This window comes from Hyla sarda, chromosome 4, assembly GCF_029499605.1.
Source record: "Hyla sarda isolate aHylSar1 chromosome 4, aHylSar1.hap1, whole genome shotgun sequence".
Classification (NCBI taxonomy): domain Eukaryota; kingdom Metazoa; phylum Chordata; class Amphibia; order Anura; family Hylidae; genus Hyla; species Hyla sarda.
In genome coordinates this window covers 356320921-356334582 of record NC_079192.1, presented here as the reverse complement: position 1 = coordinate 356334582, position 13662 = coordinate 356320921, and the positions used below count along the sequence as shown (strand labels likewise).

Here is a 13662-nt window from a genome sequence, read left to right as displayed (position 1 = left end):
CGCCGGGAGCCGCACGGAGGAAGGAGAGGGGACCTCCGTGCGGCGTTATGAATGATCGGATCCCCACAGCAGCGCTGCGGGCGATCCGATCGTTCATTTTAATCGCGAACTGCCGCAGATGCTGGGATCTGTATTGATCCCGGCACCTGAGGGGTTAATGGCGGACGCCCGCGAGATCGCGGGCGTCGGCCATTGCCGGCGGGTCCCTGGCTGCGATCAGCAGCCGGGATCAGCCGCGCATGACACGGGCATCGCTCCGATGCCCGCGGTTATGCTTAGGACGTAAATGTACGCCCTGGTGCGTTAAGTACCACCTCACCAGGACGTACATTTACGTCCTGCGTCCTTAAGGGGTTAAGCTAATTTGTTTTGTTGCCTAAGCTGCTTAGCCTTAGTGTCAATTTAAAGTAATTTAAACACATGGTTTAATGCATATAATAAAGAATATTACATTTAAAACAGGATAAATGTTGAGTAACTTAAGCTTTCTAGCTGAGTAACGATAGGTAGCATAACCTATAAGGCTAGACATAGACTATATGATTAGTCATCAATCATACAGGTATTGGTCTTGGGGAGCAGAGGAAATAGTAGTGGGCACTACACACAGGAAAAGTTCCTGAGCAACCCAGATCATTCAGCGAATGCCAAGCCATGTTAACCTGCTATCCAGCTTCAAGGTTACAAAAAAGTGAGTTAAGACAGATATTAAAGAAAATTTTTATGAAAAGTATGCTAAAGTAATCTAAAACATTAGAATTTCTTCAATAATTCCAGTTGAGAAGGAGTACATTGTAGTGCAGAAAGCACAACATTTCTGCATGTTCTCCTGTTAAACGGCTTCTGTTTCTTTCATAAATTGCTGACACTTCACTGAAAACACGCTCACTAGGTACAGAGGAGGGTGGAGAGCAAAGGTATCTTCTGGCATAAGAAGCAAGGGTTTTAAAGCGTGTCTCATTTTCTTTCCACCACTTAAGTGGATTGCCCTTTCTATTGATCACTGGTTCTTTCAAATAAAGATTAAGCTCATTGTCAAGGCTGACTTTTGGTGAAGTTAGAGAATCCCCTACATGAGGCCCCAATAAAACGCTGAACATGGCATCAATTTGTTTTTTTTCCATGTGTTTCCTTTTTGGAAATTTGTAGGTTTCTGTTGCATCATCATCTTGCTCTTCCAGACTAGTACTACTAGTAGCATGTTCTTCCAGACTAGTACTAGTAGTAGCATCAGGCTCTTCCAGAAAATCCAGACTAGTAGCATCAGGCTCATCCAGATGTGACCTTTCTAGAACCTGCACCTCCTTTTGCATATTATCTTCTGTCAGCCATTTTTTTGCCTTGGCCAATACATTATCAGAAGAGAAAGCATGATGTTTGAATCGGGGATCTAAAAGACATGCCAACACTACGTTTATATTCTCTTCATACTTCAAAAAAACGTTTGTTGAGGCTTTCGTTCATAACCTCCCTGAGTGTTTTAATTCCACGTGTAGTGGGCCCTTCATTCTCTTGAAGAAGCATCTTCAGCACTCTCACACATGGAATAACTGATGACACACTTGAGTCGTTATGGCTAACCTCTAGGGTCACTTACTCTATTGGGAGGAGGGTCTGAATAAGATTTGCTACAATCTCCCACTGATCAGCATTAGGGCAAGAATAGCCTCCATGCTCACCAGCATAGATGCTAAGAGCTCGCTTCTGTTCCAGCATTCTTTGTAACATGTGAAGTGTGGAGTTCCACCTTGTTGGAACAGCCTGAATCAGGCTGCTTTTGGGCAGGCCAAGGTCTGACTGAATGCACCTCAGTCGGTGCTTGGCAATGAATGAATGGTGGAAATGACTTGCGCACTTCTTTAGCATGGCAATTATGTCGATCACAGTTCTCTGGCTTGACAGACCATCATTTACTACAAGTTGCAGGGTGTGTGCCATGCAGCTGAGATCTGACACTTCAGCAAGCCTCATTCCTTTCACCATGTTTGCTCCGCTGTCTCGAAGCACAAGCAGCACTCTATCTTTGCTTATCCCCCAGTCATCAAGCATGCCTAGAAACATTTTTGATGTACTCGCCAGTGTGGGATCCTTGCATCACCTTTGTGTTCAAAACCAACTGCCTTTTTGTCCATCCATTATCAATGAAGTGACACGTAAGACTCATTAGTGATTCTGTTGATCCGGACCAGCAGTCCGTAGTGAATGAGTGAATTACCGGCGTTCTCTGGTTGTAATATTGTTTTTACTTTCTGAATCACCTTCTGATGAATCTTTGGCAGCATTTCGGTTCTGTAAAACTTTTCATTTTTCAGCGTGTACCTTGGCTCAACTATGGACATCAAGCGCTTAAAGCCAGAGTCAGACACCATTGTAAATGGCTGGTTATCCGTAACCATCATCTTTGTGATTGCCCTGTCCAGAAGTTGGGATCTTTCATTGGACTTTTGCCACTTTATGCGTTTCTGAAATAGGTCTTTTATGTTTGTCTGGAATAGAGTTGGTGTTTCACATGATTCCTTTCCATTTGTTTTCCGTGCTCCATTAAATAATTCAACATGATGAATTCTTAGATGGGTCCAAAGATTGGATGTATTCTTTGTTTTTGCAGTTGCAGATCCCATGCTCACATTGGTTTTGCATGTGTTGCACATTGCCTGTCCTGGGAAGGGTTCACTAAAATAGTCCCAAATTGTACTTTTACTGTTTCTTTGTGCATCCATCTGCATTGAAAGGATGGGTTACAACAAGCTACAGTGAGGTTTAGAGTACGTTGTGGATGAAGAAAAATCAATATCAATATTAATATGAATAATATGAGATCCCAGCATGTACCTGGCCGTTACTGATGCTGATAGGAGTGTAAATGCTGTCAGCAGTCGTACTCCTGCCATGCTCACCCGGCCAGTACATACTGGGATGCTATTAGCCTTTTACTTATTGGAGCAGTACAGATTAAGGAAAGTGTGCACACCGCACACAAACAATACAGTGACAAACTTTACATTTCACTAAGCTAAAGGTAGTACTACTGTATCCTCTGAATATAATACCGCCACACACCGTACCCTCTGTATATAAAATCGCTACACACCGTACCCTCTGTATATAAAATCGCTACACACCGTACCCTCTGTATATAAACCGGCTACACACCGTACCCTCTGTATATAAACCGCTACACACCCTAACCTCTGAAAATACTACTATTGACCCACTACACACTGAACCCTCTGAATATATTACTACAACACACTGTACCCTCTGATTACAATACTGCCACATAGTGTGCTCTCTGAATATAATCTTGCCATGCACCCTCTGAATACAATACCTTAATGTATTGTGGCCCATAAAAACCATACTACCCCAAAAATTCCTTTATAATATACACTATGGTCGACATGTATAATTGTCTTTAGACTGTTTTTTTTGTGTCTAAATATGGTGCAAAAAAGGCGCAAGTAGGGTTTATTTGTGCCTTTTTTTGGGCTTGAGTTGCAATCCAATGATTTTGGCAATACACATATGGAAAGGTTTTATGAACTGCGCTATATGAAAGGTGCAAAAAAAGGCGCAAAGCCACAAAAAAGTCTCTAAAACTTCACCAGCCCAGACTTAGCTTTTTGGTGTATGTGAAGAGAGAAATTTCACAAATGTGACCTGCACAAAATTTCAAATGCTCTGCTACCTTTTAATAAATTTGACGCTCTCCTACACATTACCAGCACACAAAAAAAAAGTGTAGAAAAATGCTTCACTTACACCTACAATGATAAATGCTTCACTTACACCTACAATGATAAATACCAGCCTATACCTCTGAAATGCAAAACACTCTGTGCCCCTCATATATAGTAGTAATGCCCCATCCTGTGCCCCCACATATAATAACTATAACCCGTCCTGTTCCCCCTACATAATAAAAATGCCCTTTGTCCTGTGCCCATTGCATATAATGCACCCTGTGCTGTGCCCCTCACATATAATGCCCCTGCCATGTTTCCCTCACATATAATGCCCCCTGTCCTGCCCCCTTAGGGGGCATTATATGTGAGGGGCACAGGGCAGGGGGTATTATAAGTGAGGGGCAAATGTCAGGGGGGCATTAAATGGGCACATGACAAGGGGGCATTATATGTGAGGAACACAGGACAAGGGGCGTTATATGTGGGGTCACAGGACAGGGGGTATTATATATGAGGGGCACATGACAGGGGGGATTATATATGAGGGGCACATGACGGGGGGGATTATATGTGGGGGCACATGACAGGGGGGGGGGTGCACCCCTGACATGTGCCCCTGACATGTGCCCCTGACTTATAATACCATACATAGACTAATATATATATATATAATATATATAACATAGACTAATATATATATTATATTAGATAGAGATATAGATATATATTCATTCTTCAGGGACCTTGTTGCGGCTTTCCAACTCTTGGCTTGCATCCTTTTGTCTAAGCGGCTCCTTTCATCTGTGCGGCTCTGATGCCGGCCGTACTCCATTTGATTTTCCCGCCGTGCTTTATATCTAGTAACTCCTCCTTTGCTACGCCTATTACTCTAGTCAGCCAATCTCTAGCCTGCGCATAAAACCTGCGCGCTCTATTGCCGTGGCTGGACTCTCACAGGTATGGCTATGAGGGGAGTGTCTTCTATGCTCAGGTGTGCTGTTCAGCCCTCGTTCTGAGCTCTGGATAGTCAGTGGACAGTTCGCTTTTCTTGCGTTCCAGCTGCATTTTAACACTTTAACTGCTGAATAGCGTGTTCTCTTGTTTCTATTACTTATATTTATTTGATAGTTGCATATTTTTCATAGATCGTGGTCTGTTACATTTAACTTGTTTGTAGATATTATTGACAACTTATACGTTTTTTTCTCATTATTGTGTTATTTTATGAAACACGCATAAGATACAAAATCATTTAAGCCCTCTGGTTTCACCGCTTCCAAGGTGAAGGTCCAGAAGGCTTCTCTTTTGAAGAAGCATATTATCTCAATCACCTCCTCTGCTTGGTAAGGGTATAACTTCGATGACCTGTGCCTGGAGACCTTGCACATCACTTTGGTGATGGGAAGCAAAATGGTTTGCTACTGGAGTGTCTCGCATATGCACTATATCCCCTACATGTTCTTGTAGTCGTCGTCGGAAGTTTCTGAAAGTTTTGCCCACATAATTTTGTGGGCATGTGCATGTTAGGAGATAAATTCGCCCCCTTTGTTTCACAATTAGCAAAATGTTTAATCTGATATTCCTTCTTTGTTATCGCACTACTGAATTTGCTTCCTTTTTTTGATGTATTGGCACATTGTACATTTGCCACATTGGAATGTTCCATTTGGTTTAGTTGTGAGCCATCCATCTCTAGGGGTTCTTTCAAAATTGCTTTGGACCAATTTGTCCCTTAGATTACACCCTCTTTTATATGTGATCTGTGGTTCGCTAGGGATCAATTCTTTTAGGGTCTCGTCTAACCTTAATATACCCCAGTATTTACTGAGGATTTCTTTTACCTCTCTAGCTTTATCATCATATACCCCTATTATTCTAGATGTTTCTTTTCCTTCTTTATCATCTTTTATCTTTGGGGTCAGAAGTGAGGACCTGTTTGCTTTCAGTGCTCTGTGATAAGCTCTTTTTAATATTTTGTTAGGGTATCCCCTATTCTATAGTCTGGTGCGAAGCTCACCAGCTTTACTTATGAATTCATCTAGAGTGGAGCAATTTCTCCTAATACGGAGGTACTGGCCCATTGGAATTCCCTGCTTCAGTGGGTGCGGGTGGCAACTTTCCCACCGAAGCAGGGAATTCATGGCTGTTTCTTTTCGAAAAACAGTAATCTGTACATTTCTGTCTTTTGTGACCCAAATTTTTAGATCCAGGAACACCATATTTTCAGCACTGATGGAGCTCGTAAATCTAAGTCCTAATTGATTTTCATTAAGCTCCCTCACAAAGTCCTCAAAATTTGAGGCCTTTGTGATAGAGCTTAATGAAAATCAATTAGGACTTAGATTTACGAGCTCCATCAGTGCTGAAAGGACCAATCTGCAGACAGCTGTTTTGCGGTGGTTGCCTCTCGTCAGTACAGAGTAGGGTGTTCTGGCTTGGCTGAGGATGAGACCTGTAGCGACTAGCTAAAAGGGACGAGTATATCTATTTATCTATAGCTCCCTAAATTGGCAGTAATGTTAACCATCTGCAGGGGAAAAAAACGTATCCCCTATCCACATATTCAGTGAGCTTGACGCTACGCACATTAGCTGAGGGATAGTGCAGCAATGCAAGATTGGGGATAGAGGATAAGTGTCTAATTGCAGGGTGTATGCAGAGGAGGAGGAAATGATCGTGAGGGTGAAAACTGACAATTCACTGGAAAGGATGCTGCACTTCGTAATCCTATAGCGGAGGTGCTCAACCAATAAGGATAAACAGTCTAAAAGCAAAGAAGCACAGAAGGTGGCACTCACCATACAGGATATCTATATTCACCGTTCGGGATCAGGACACAGGTGGCAGGCTGGGGAGTGGGGTAGAGGACAGGGCTGCAGGAACAAGTTGTTTTGTGCGCCTTGCGCACTTCCTCTAGCCGGACCCCGCTCGATTAGACACTTATCTCCTATCCTGTCGATAGGGGATAATTATATATTTTTTTGCTGCAGATGTCCTCTATTGCATAATTATTCAATATAAAAAAAATTTGATTGCGACAATTATTTCTGAATAATATTGCCTTTTCAAAATATGGAAAAAATTAAACAATCAACTTGGTTGCTATGGACAACTGAACCCCTTTCCACTAAACCACTCTTACCACACCGCGTAAATTAGGATTATAAAACATTTGTCACCCACTGCTGTATACATTAGCATACTGGCAATGTATAATACAGTCATTAATAATGTAGTAAGATCCACACTGTAATACGATGTACAAATTAGCAAACTTAAAGTAATCTTACCTCATCTATTAATCATTCAAATTCTGTCAAATTTCAGTTTTTTTTTCCATGAAAACACTACCAATTTGCCAGGCTAAAAAAATTACCTCAGTTGGCTTTTCACCTAGTAAGACATTCATAATACAGACAAAGGGAAATGTTGTATGTGAGGGATGAGAGATATGGTTCATTTGTCCGGTGATTTTTCTTTTGTGCCAAATTTATTAATCCCTTTAGGACACAGCTCATTTGGGCCTGAAGGATAAAACCAGTTTCATTTTTGCGTTTTTGCTTTTTCCTCCTCCTTCTTTTAAAATCCATAATTTTTTTTCTCCATCCACAGACACACATGAGGGCTTGTGTTTTGTGAGAACAAATGTACTTTGTAATGACACCTTTCGTTTTACTCTTAAATGTATGGCACAACAGAAAGTGTTATTTTGTGGGGACATTGAAAAGAAAACCACACATTTTCAACTTTTTTGGAGGGTTTCATTTTTACGCAGTGCACTGTATGGTAACAATTACACGCTTTCTTTATTTTGTCAATACGATTGATCATATCAATTTTTACATGCTTTTACTATTCCTGGACAACTTCAAAAAAAATCTAACTTTTACAACTAAAATTAGTATGTTTTAAATTGTGACCCCTATAACTCTCTTGTTGAGGGTTAATTAGTTGAGATTACCTTCTGTCGTTTCAGCTTCTGCATGTGCCCTCTTCCAGATTCTCACCTACCATAAACCCCCATAGACACCACATCTCCCCCCCCCCCCCTTTCTCTGGGCCTGTAATGTTGTAATCTTATCTTGCGATAGATTATATAGTCTTCTTAAACTTCTGTATTTTGTGTGTGTATACATAAAGATATACAGATATAGAAAGGTGTGTATGTATGTATGTATATATATAGATAGATAGATAGATATAATGTATATGTGTGTGTGTATTATAGTAAATTTGAGTAGCCGTTTTAGTCCAGTGATGCAGCTGCAAATAAAAAAATGTTGAAGTTTCTTGTAATACCTTTATTGAACTAACATAATTTTGTAGAGACAAACTTTTGGGATTCCTGCCTTTATCTCCCCTGCTCCCCCCTCCCTTCCTCTTTTTTTCTCATCCTTATCTATTTAGTCTGTTCCTATAGCAGGACAATTTATGTCCCATCTTAGTGCGAATTCTCCACATCTATTGTCTTAACCTCTGCATATTTGTGAGATGTAACCCGTGTCTTCTGCTTGTGAGCTTAGATTTGCTTTGGACTTGATAAAGGTAGGAATCCCGAAAGCTTGTCTCTACAAAATTCTTTTAGTCCAATAAAGTTATTACAAGATACTGCAACATTTTTTTGATTTGCATCTGCATCACTGGACTAACACGGCTACTCAAATTTACTATATATATTAGTTAGTTTGTTTTTATATACATACACACCCGTGCAAACAATCATCTTATACTATAGTACATACAAATAATGTCCCTATTCATTTTTGGACAGGTCATGAGAATCATAGATAACATCAGACCAGATAGACAGACTGTAATGTTTTCCGCCACATTCCCAAGAGCCATGGAAGCTTTAGCCAGAAGAATACTGAGTAAGCCTATTGAGGTTCAAGTTGGAGGAAGAAGTGTTGTGTGTTCTGATGTGGAACAGCATGTGGTAAGAAACTCCTAATATTTACTTCAGAAAATGTTAAGTGTAATCATAAATTCTGAAAAGAATCTGAAAGTTCTGGTAAAATTGCAAGTCAGAAATCTTTCCCTCCATGGATTACTGTGACGATGAAACTTCACTATTTCCCGTTTAAGCTGTGAGTCATAAAATTTGCTGTAGTTTACTCTCCTGTTATGTAAGAAATGTTTATGGTGAACTATTGTAATTTTCTAGGTTGTGATTGAAGAGGATAAGAAATTTCTTAAGCTACTTGAGCTTTTGGGGCATTATCAAGAAACTGGCTCTGTCATTGTATTTGTTGACAAGCAAGAGCATGCCGATGGTTTATTGAAAGACCTGATGAGAGCGTCATATCCGTGCCTGTCACTTCATGGAGGTAATTCACACCTTGCTTCAGAGTTTGAATAGAGCAGCATATACACCACAAGTAATCTATGAATGCTTTCAATTTAATATAAAGGTACATTTTGCTCTTAGAAAAGTAAAATTTGGGATAGAAAGCAGTGTGACAGATTAAAAGTATTCTGTACTGGCAGTGCAGGTATGGCTTGATCTTGTCGAAAAAGCAGTTGTCTGGAATTTTCAATAGTTGCCACTCTTCATTTTAGGAAAATTGTGATTAACTACAGATGAATTGGCCAAGGAAAGGGGTTAATTTAAGGACTTGTTTAGGTAGTTTAGAATTTCAGCACAGAAAAAATACCTTTCCCTTGGCCAGTAAATATTACCTGTCACATTCCTGTATTTTATTACCATGCCAGTAATTATTTGCCTCATCTGGCCATTTAGTAGTGTTATACAATGCCTGATAATAAAACTCAAGCTAAATTCATACGGATTTATTATTAAACTCTATGGTTGCACGAAGGAATAGTTAGATGCTATTTATCAGGAAAATAAAGTTCATATGGCATAAAATGTGCGGAATGTCTGCACGGAAAATACTTACGGACAATCCGCACATTACACACATTTGAATAATGTAGTGGGTGCCAGAACCAATCTGAAATGTGCCATCTCATAGACTGCAATACATTTCCAAGTGAAAACTGCCAAAAGAATAGACAAGTCTATTCTGATTGGAATCGCCAGAATCTTGTTTTCTACCATGTGAACAGTGTAGCACATGGGTGTCAAACATGCGTCCCGCAATGAATGTCTTTGCGGCCCGGTAAAGGTATTCATTGCTCCGGTCAGGGCCGGATCATCATTGGCGATCCTGGAGCGCCTGCTTCAGGCCCTGTGCCCGCAGGGGGCCCCCATCACAATGGGGCATCACTGTTTCCCCAAAAATCCACAAGAATGCCCCAGTTACCTCTCTGCAGCCCCATGTTAACTTTAAAAACGCAGGGGCTGCCAGGAGGTAGCGCACACAGGGACGTCACTGACGTCCCGTGCGTGCGCCCATAGGAGAAGAGCGGAGCAGTGAGGAGGATGCGCTAGTATGGTAAGTCACCACTCACCAGCACGTCATATTCGGTGTTTTGACCACTGCTCCTCCGGTCCCAGGACCTACTACTATGGCCCATAGGCCATAGCAGACCCCAGACCGGAGGAGTGGTGGTCGGAACACTGAAGTGGGGCAGTAAACAGGCATACATCCTTCAGCCATACACTATATATGGCTGAAGGCTGTATGTCTATGGGGAACTATACTGCATTTAATGTGGGGAACTGTACTGCCAACCTAGTGTGGGCGAACTGTACTGCCAACCTAGTGTGGGCGAACTGTACTGCCAGGTGTTGTACAAAGGGGACATGGGTGTTGTGCAGGGAGGGCATGTTTTTTTTTTCTTTATGCGGCCCACATAAACTTATACCTTGATTTTTTTTGCCCAGGTTAGCCTTTGAGTTTGACATGCTTGGTGTAGCAGAAACCCATTATAATCTATTTCACAGGAGTATTCCGCACAACATTTCGCCGTGTGAAAAATATTCCTGTAAAGACGTACTGAGATACTTTGAGATGCATAATTGTGAACTTAAAGATAAGACCATTAAAGATAATTAGAAATTTGCGTGACCTATCCTAATACCTTTTTAAAGTGTTACTCTCATTAGTAAGAAAAAAAAGAAAGCTTAAAGGGGTACTTCGGTGGAAAACTTTTTTTTTTTCTAAGTGAACTGGTGCCAGAAAGTTACAGATTTGTAAATTACTTCTATTAAAAAATCTTAATCCTTTCAGTACTTTTTAGCAGCTGTTTGCTGCAGAGAGCACTGTGGATAACACAAATAAGAAATACAAAATCTAAAGCATTTCCTCTGTAGCATACAGCTGCTAAAAAGTACTAAAAGGATTAAGATTTTTTTAATAGAAGTAATTTACAAATCTGTTTAACTTTCTGGAACCAGTTTATTTAAAAAAAACTTTAAAGGGGTTCTCCGATGCTTAGACATCTTATCCCCTGTCCAAAGGATAGGGGATAAGATGCCTGATCGCGGGAGTCCTGCAATTGGGGACCCCCGTGATCTTGCATGCGGCACCCCGTTTATAATCAGTCCCCGGAACGTGTTCGCTCCGGGTCTGATTACCAGCGACCACAGGGCCGACGGCGTGTGAAGTTACGCCTCCGCCCCCGTGTGATGTCACGCTCTGCCCCTCAATGCAAGCCTACGGGAGGGGGCGTGATAGCTGTCACGCCCCCTCCCATAGACGTGCATTGAGGGGCGGAGCATGAGGTCATACGGGGGCGGAGGCGTGACATCACACGCCGCCGGCCCCGTGATCAACAGTAATCAGACCCGGAGCGAACACGCTCCGGGGACTGATTACAAATGGGGTGCCGCGTGCAAGATCACGGGGGTCCCCAGTGGCGGGACCCCCCCTGCGATCAGGTATCTTATCCCCTATCCTTTGGATCTTATCCCCTATCCTTTGAAGCACCGGAGAACCCCTTTAACTCAATGTAGTAATGTGCCCTAAGACCTGTATGCATAATATGCAGAATATGCATATGTTAATATGTAAAATACTTTATGGTCTATGTAATGCTATGCTCTCTGCATTTCTCTGGAAGGCTGGAGGCATTTCTCCAGGAGCATGATAAACTCCTATCCCCCATCTCCCCTCTCCCTTGCCATGAGGTATGCACATTTTTAATTTTCAAAGCTTTGTGCCTAAAGTGCATGCTCTCTAGAACATGATGCAGCCATGTGAAACTATATGGAGCAAGTACACAAAAAAATAGCATTTTGTCAAAATAAAAATTTGTACAATAAATAAATACATACAAAATAGCACAAAGTAATAGAACAAATATATGCTCCACCCTCCCACCCATTTGGACACGCAACTCTGGGGAAAACAACAACAAAACAAAAAACACATCTAAAAAATCCACACATTGTTATCCTATCCCTACAAACACAACATCTTTTTTGAAAGGCTCTGCATATCCCAAAACTCATGTGCTTCACTTTAATCCCATCAAACTTTTAGGTTTCCCTTCTTCAAAAAGCAGCCCCAGGAATTTAACACACTTCCTTAGCCAAACATCTTTCCCTATACCCTTATTAAATTCGTAAATGCTGAATTTTACAATAACTGTGTAAAATTAGGGGACTTTTACACACAACCTTAATTTCTTTCTACACTTTTCAATATAGATGAACCAATGACAAGTGCTTCCAATGTTTATTAACTATAATAAACTCCATTATATCTTTATACTGTTCTCCCTGGCTCCTTAAAAAAGTTCTGCAATTTAATGGCTAAGAAAAAAAATTACATCTCGGCAAAGCCTTTCCCTTCACCTTCCTATCCAACCAAATCGGAGTATTTAATGTATACTTTACCTCGTCCCCATATAATTTTATTTAATGCTGCTTCTACGCCTCAGAACCATGTATCCAAACAGGTGCAATAAACAGTAAAACAAAATTTGCAACAATACTACCATATTTATTAAACTAATCCTATCTGCTAAGGAGAGAGGTAATTTCCTCCAAATTTCAATTTTCATTTGAAGTTTTTTAATCAATGGTTTAAGATTCTTCTGACCAAAAGTTTTGAGACTGGTATTCTCATCCCCAAATAATATAATGCTTCATCCTTCCCCAAACCACCCAGAATGTTAGCTCCTAACTTGTTACTGATGGGCAATAGTGCCGATTTTCCACAATTAACTTTTAACCCCTTGGGGACGGAGGGTTTTTCAGTTTTTGCACTTTCCCTTTTTTCCTCCTTTTTAAAAATCATAACCCTTTCAATTTTGCATCTAAAAATCCATATGATGGCTTATTTTTTGCGCCACCAATTCTACTTTGCAGTGACATCAGTCATTTTATCAAAAAATCTACGGCGAAACGGAAAAAAAAAATCATTGTGCGACAAAATTTAAGTAAAAATGCCATTTTGTATCTTTTGGGGGCTTCCGTTTCTACGCGGTAAATGTTTCGCTAAAAATGACACCTTATCTTTATTCTGTAGGTCCATACGATTAAAATGATACCCTACTTATATAGGTTTGATTTTGTCCTACTACTGGAAAAAATCATAACTACAAGTAGGAAAATGTATACGTTTAAAATTGTCCTATTCTGACCTCTATAACTTTTTAATTTTTCCGCATACGAAGCGGTATTAGGACAAATTATTTGCGCAATGATCTGAAGTTTTTTTTGGTACCATTTTTGTATTGATCAAACTTTATGAGAAAAAAAGTGACCAAAAATACGCTATTTTCAACTTTGGAATTTTTTTGCGAGTACGCCTTTGACCGTGCAGTTTAATTAACAATATATTTTTTATAGTTCGGACATTTACGCACACGGCGATACCACATATGTTTATTTTTATTATGTTTATATATTTTTTATATGGAATTTGGGAAATGGGAGTGGTTTAAGGAAGGGGTTAATGTGTGTATTTTTTAACCTTTTTTTTTTAAACACTTTTAGGCCCCTTAGGGGACTTTTAGGAGGAATCATTTGATTCCTTGATCTGTGTGCTCTGCGCTCGATTGATAAAGCTTGGTCCTGCCAGGCTTTATCATTCTGAGTGCAGGAGTTGGCACTACAGGAGAG

At 40.5% G+C, this 13662-nt stretch overlaps 1 protein-coding gene across 1 annotated transcript in view; it reads left to right on the top strand.

The window, feature by feature from the left end:
- The window catches only part of DDX46 (DEAD-box helicase 46), a gene marked incomplete in the record, with an annotated part of 414922 nt that overhangs the window by 168189 nt on the left and 233071 nt on the right, over nucleotides 1–13662 (top strand). The window contains 2 exon segments of the mRNA XM_056516636.1: nucleotides 8458–8622; nucleotides 8851–9013. Coding sequence (XP_056372611.1) covers nucleotides 8458–8622; nucleotides 8851–9013 — 328 coding nt within the window.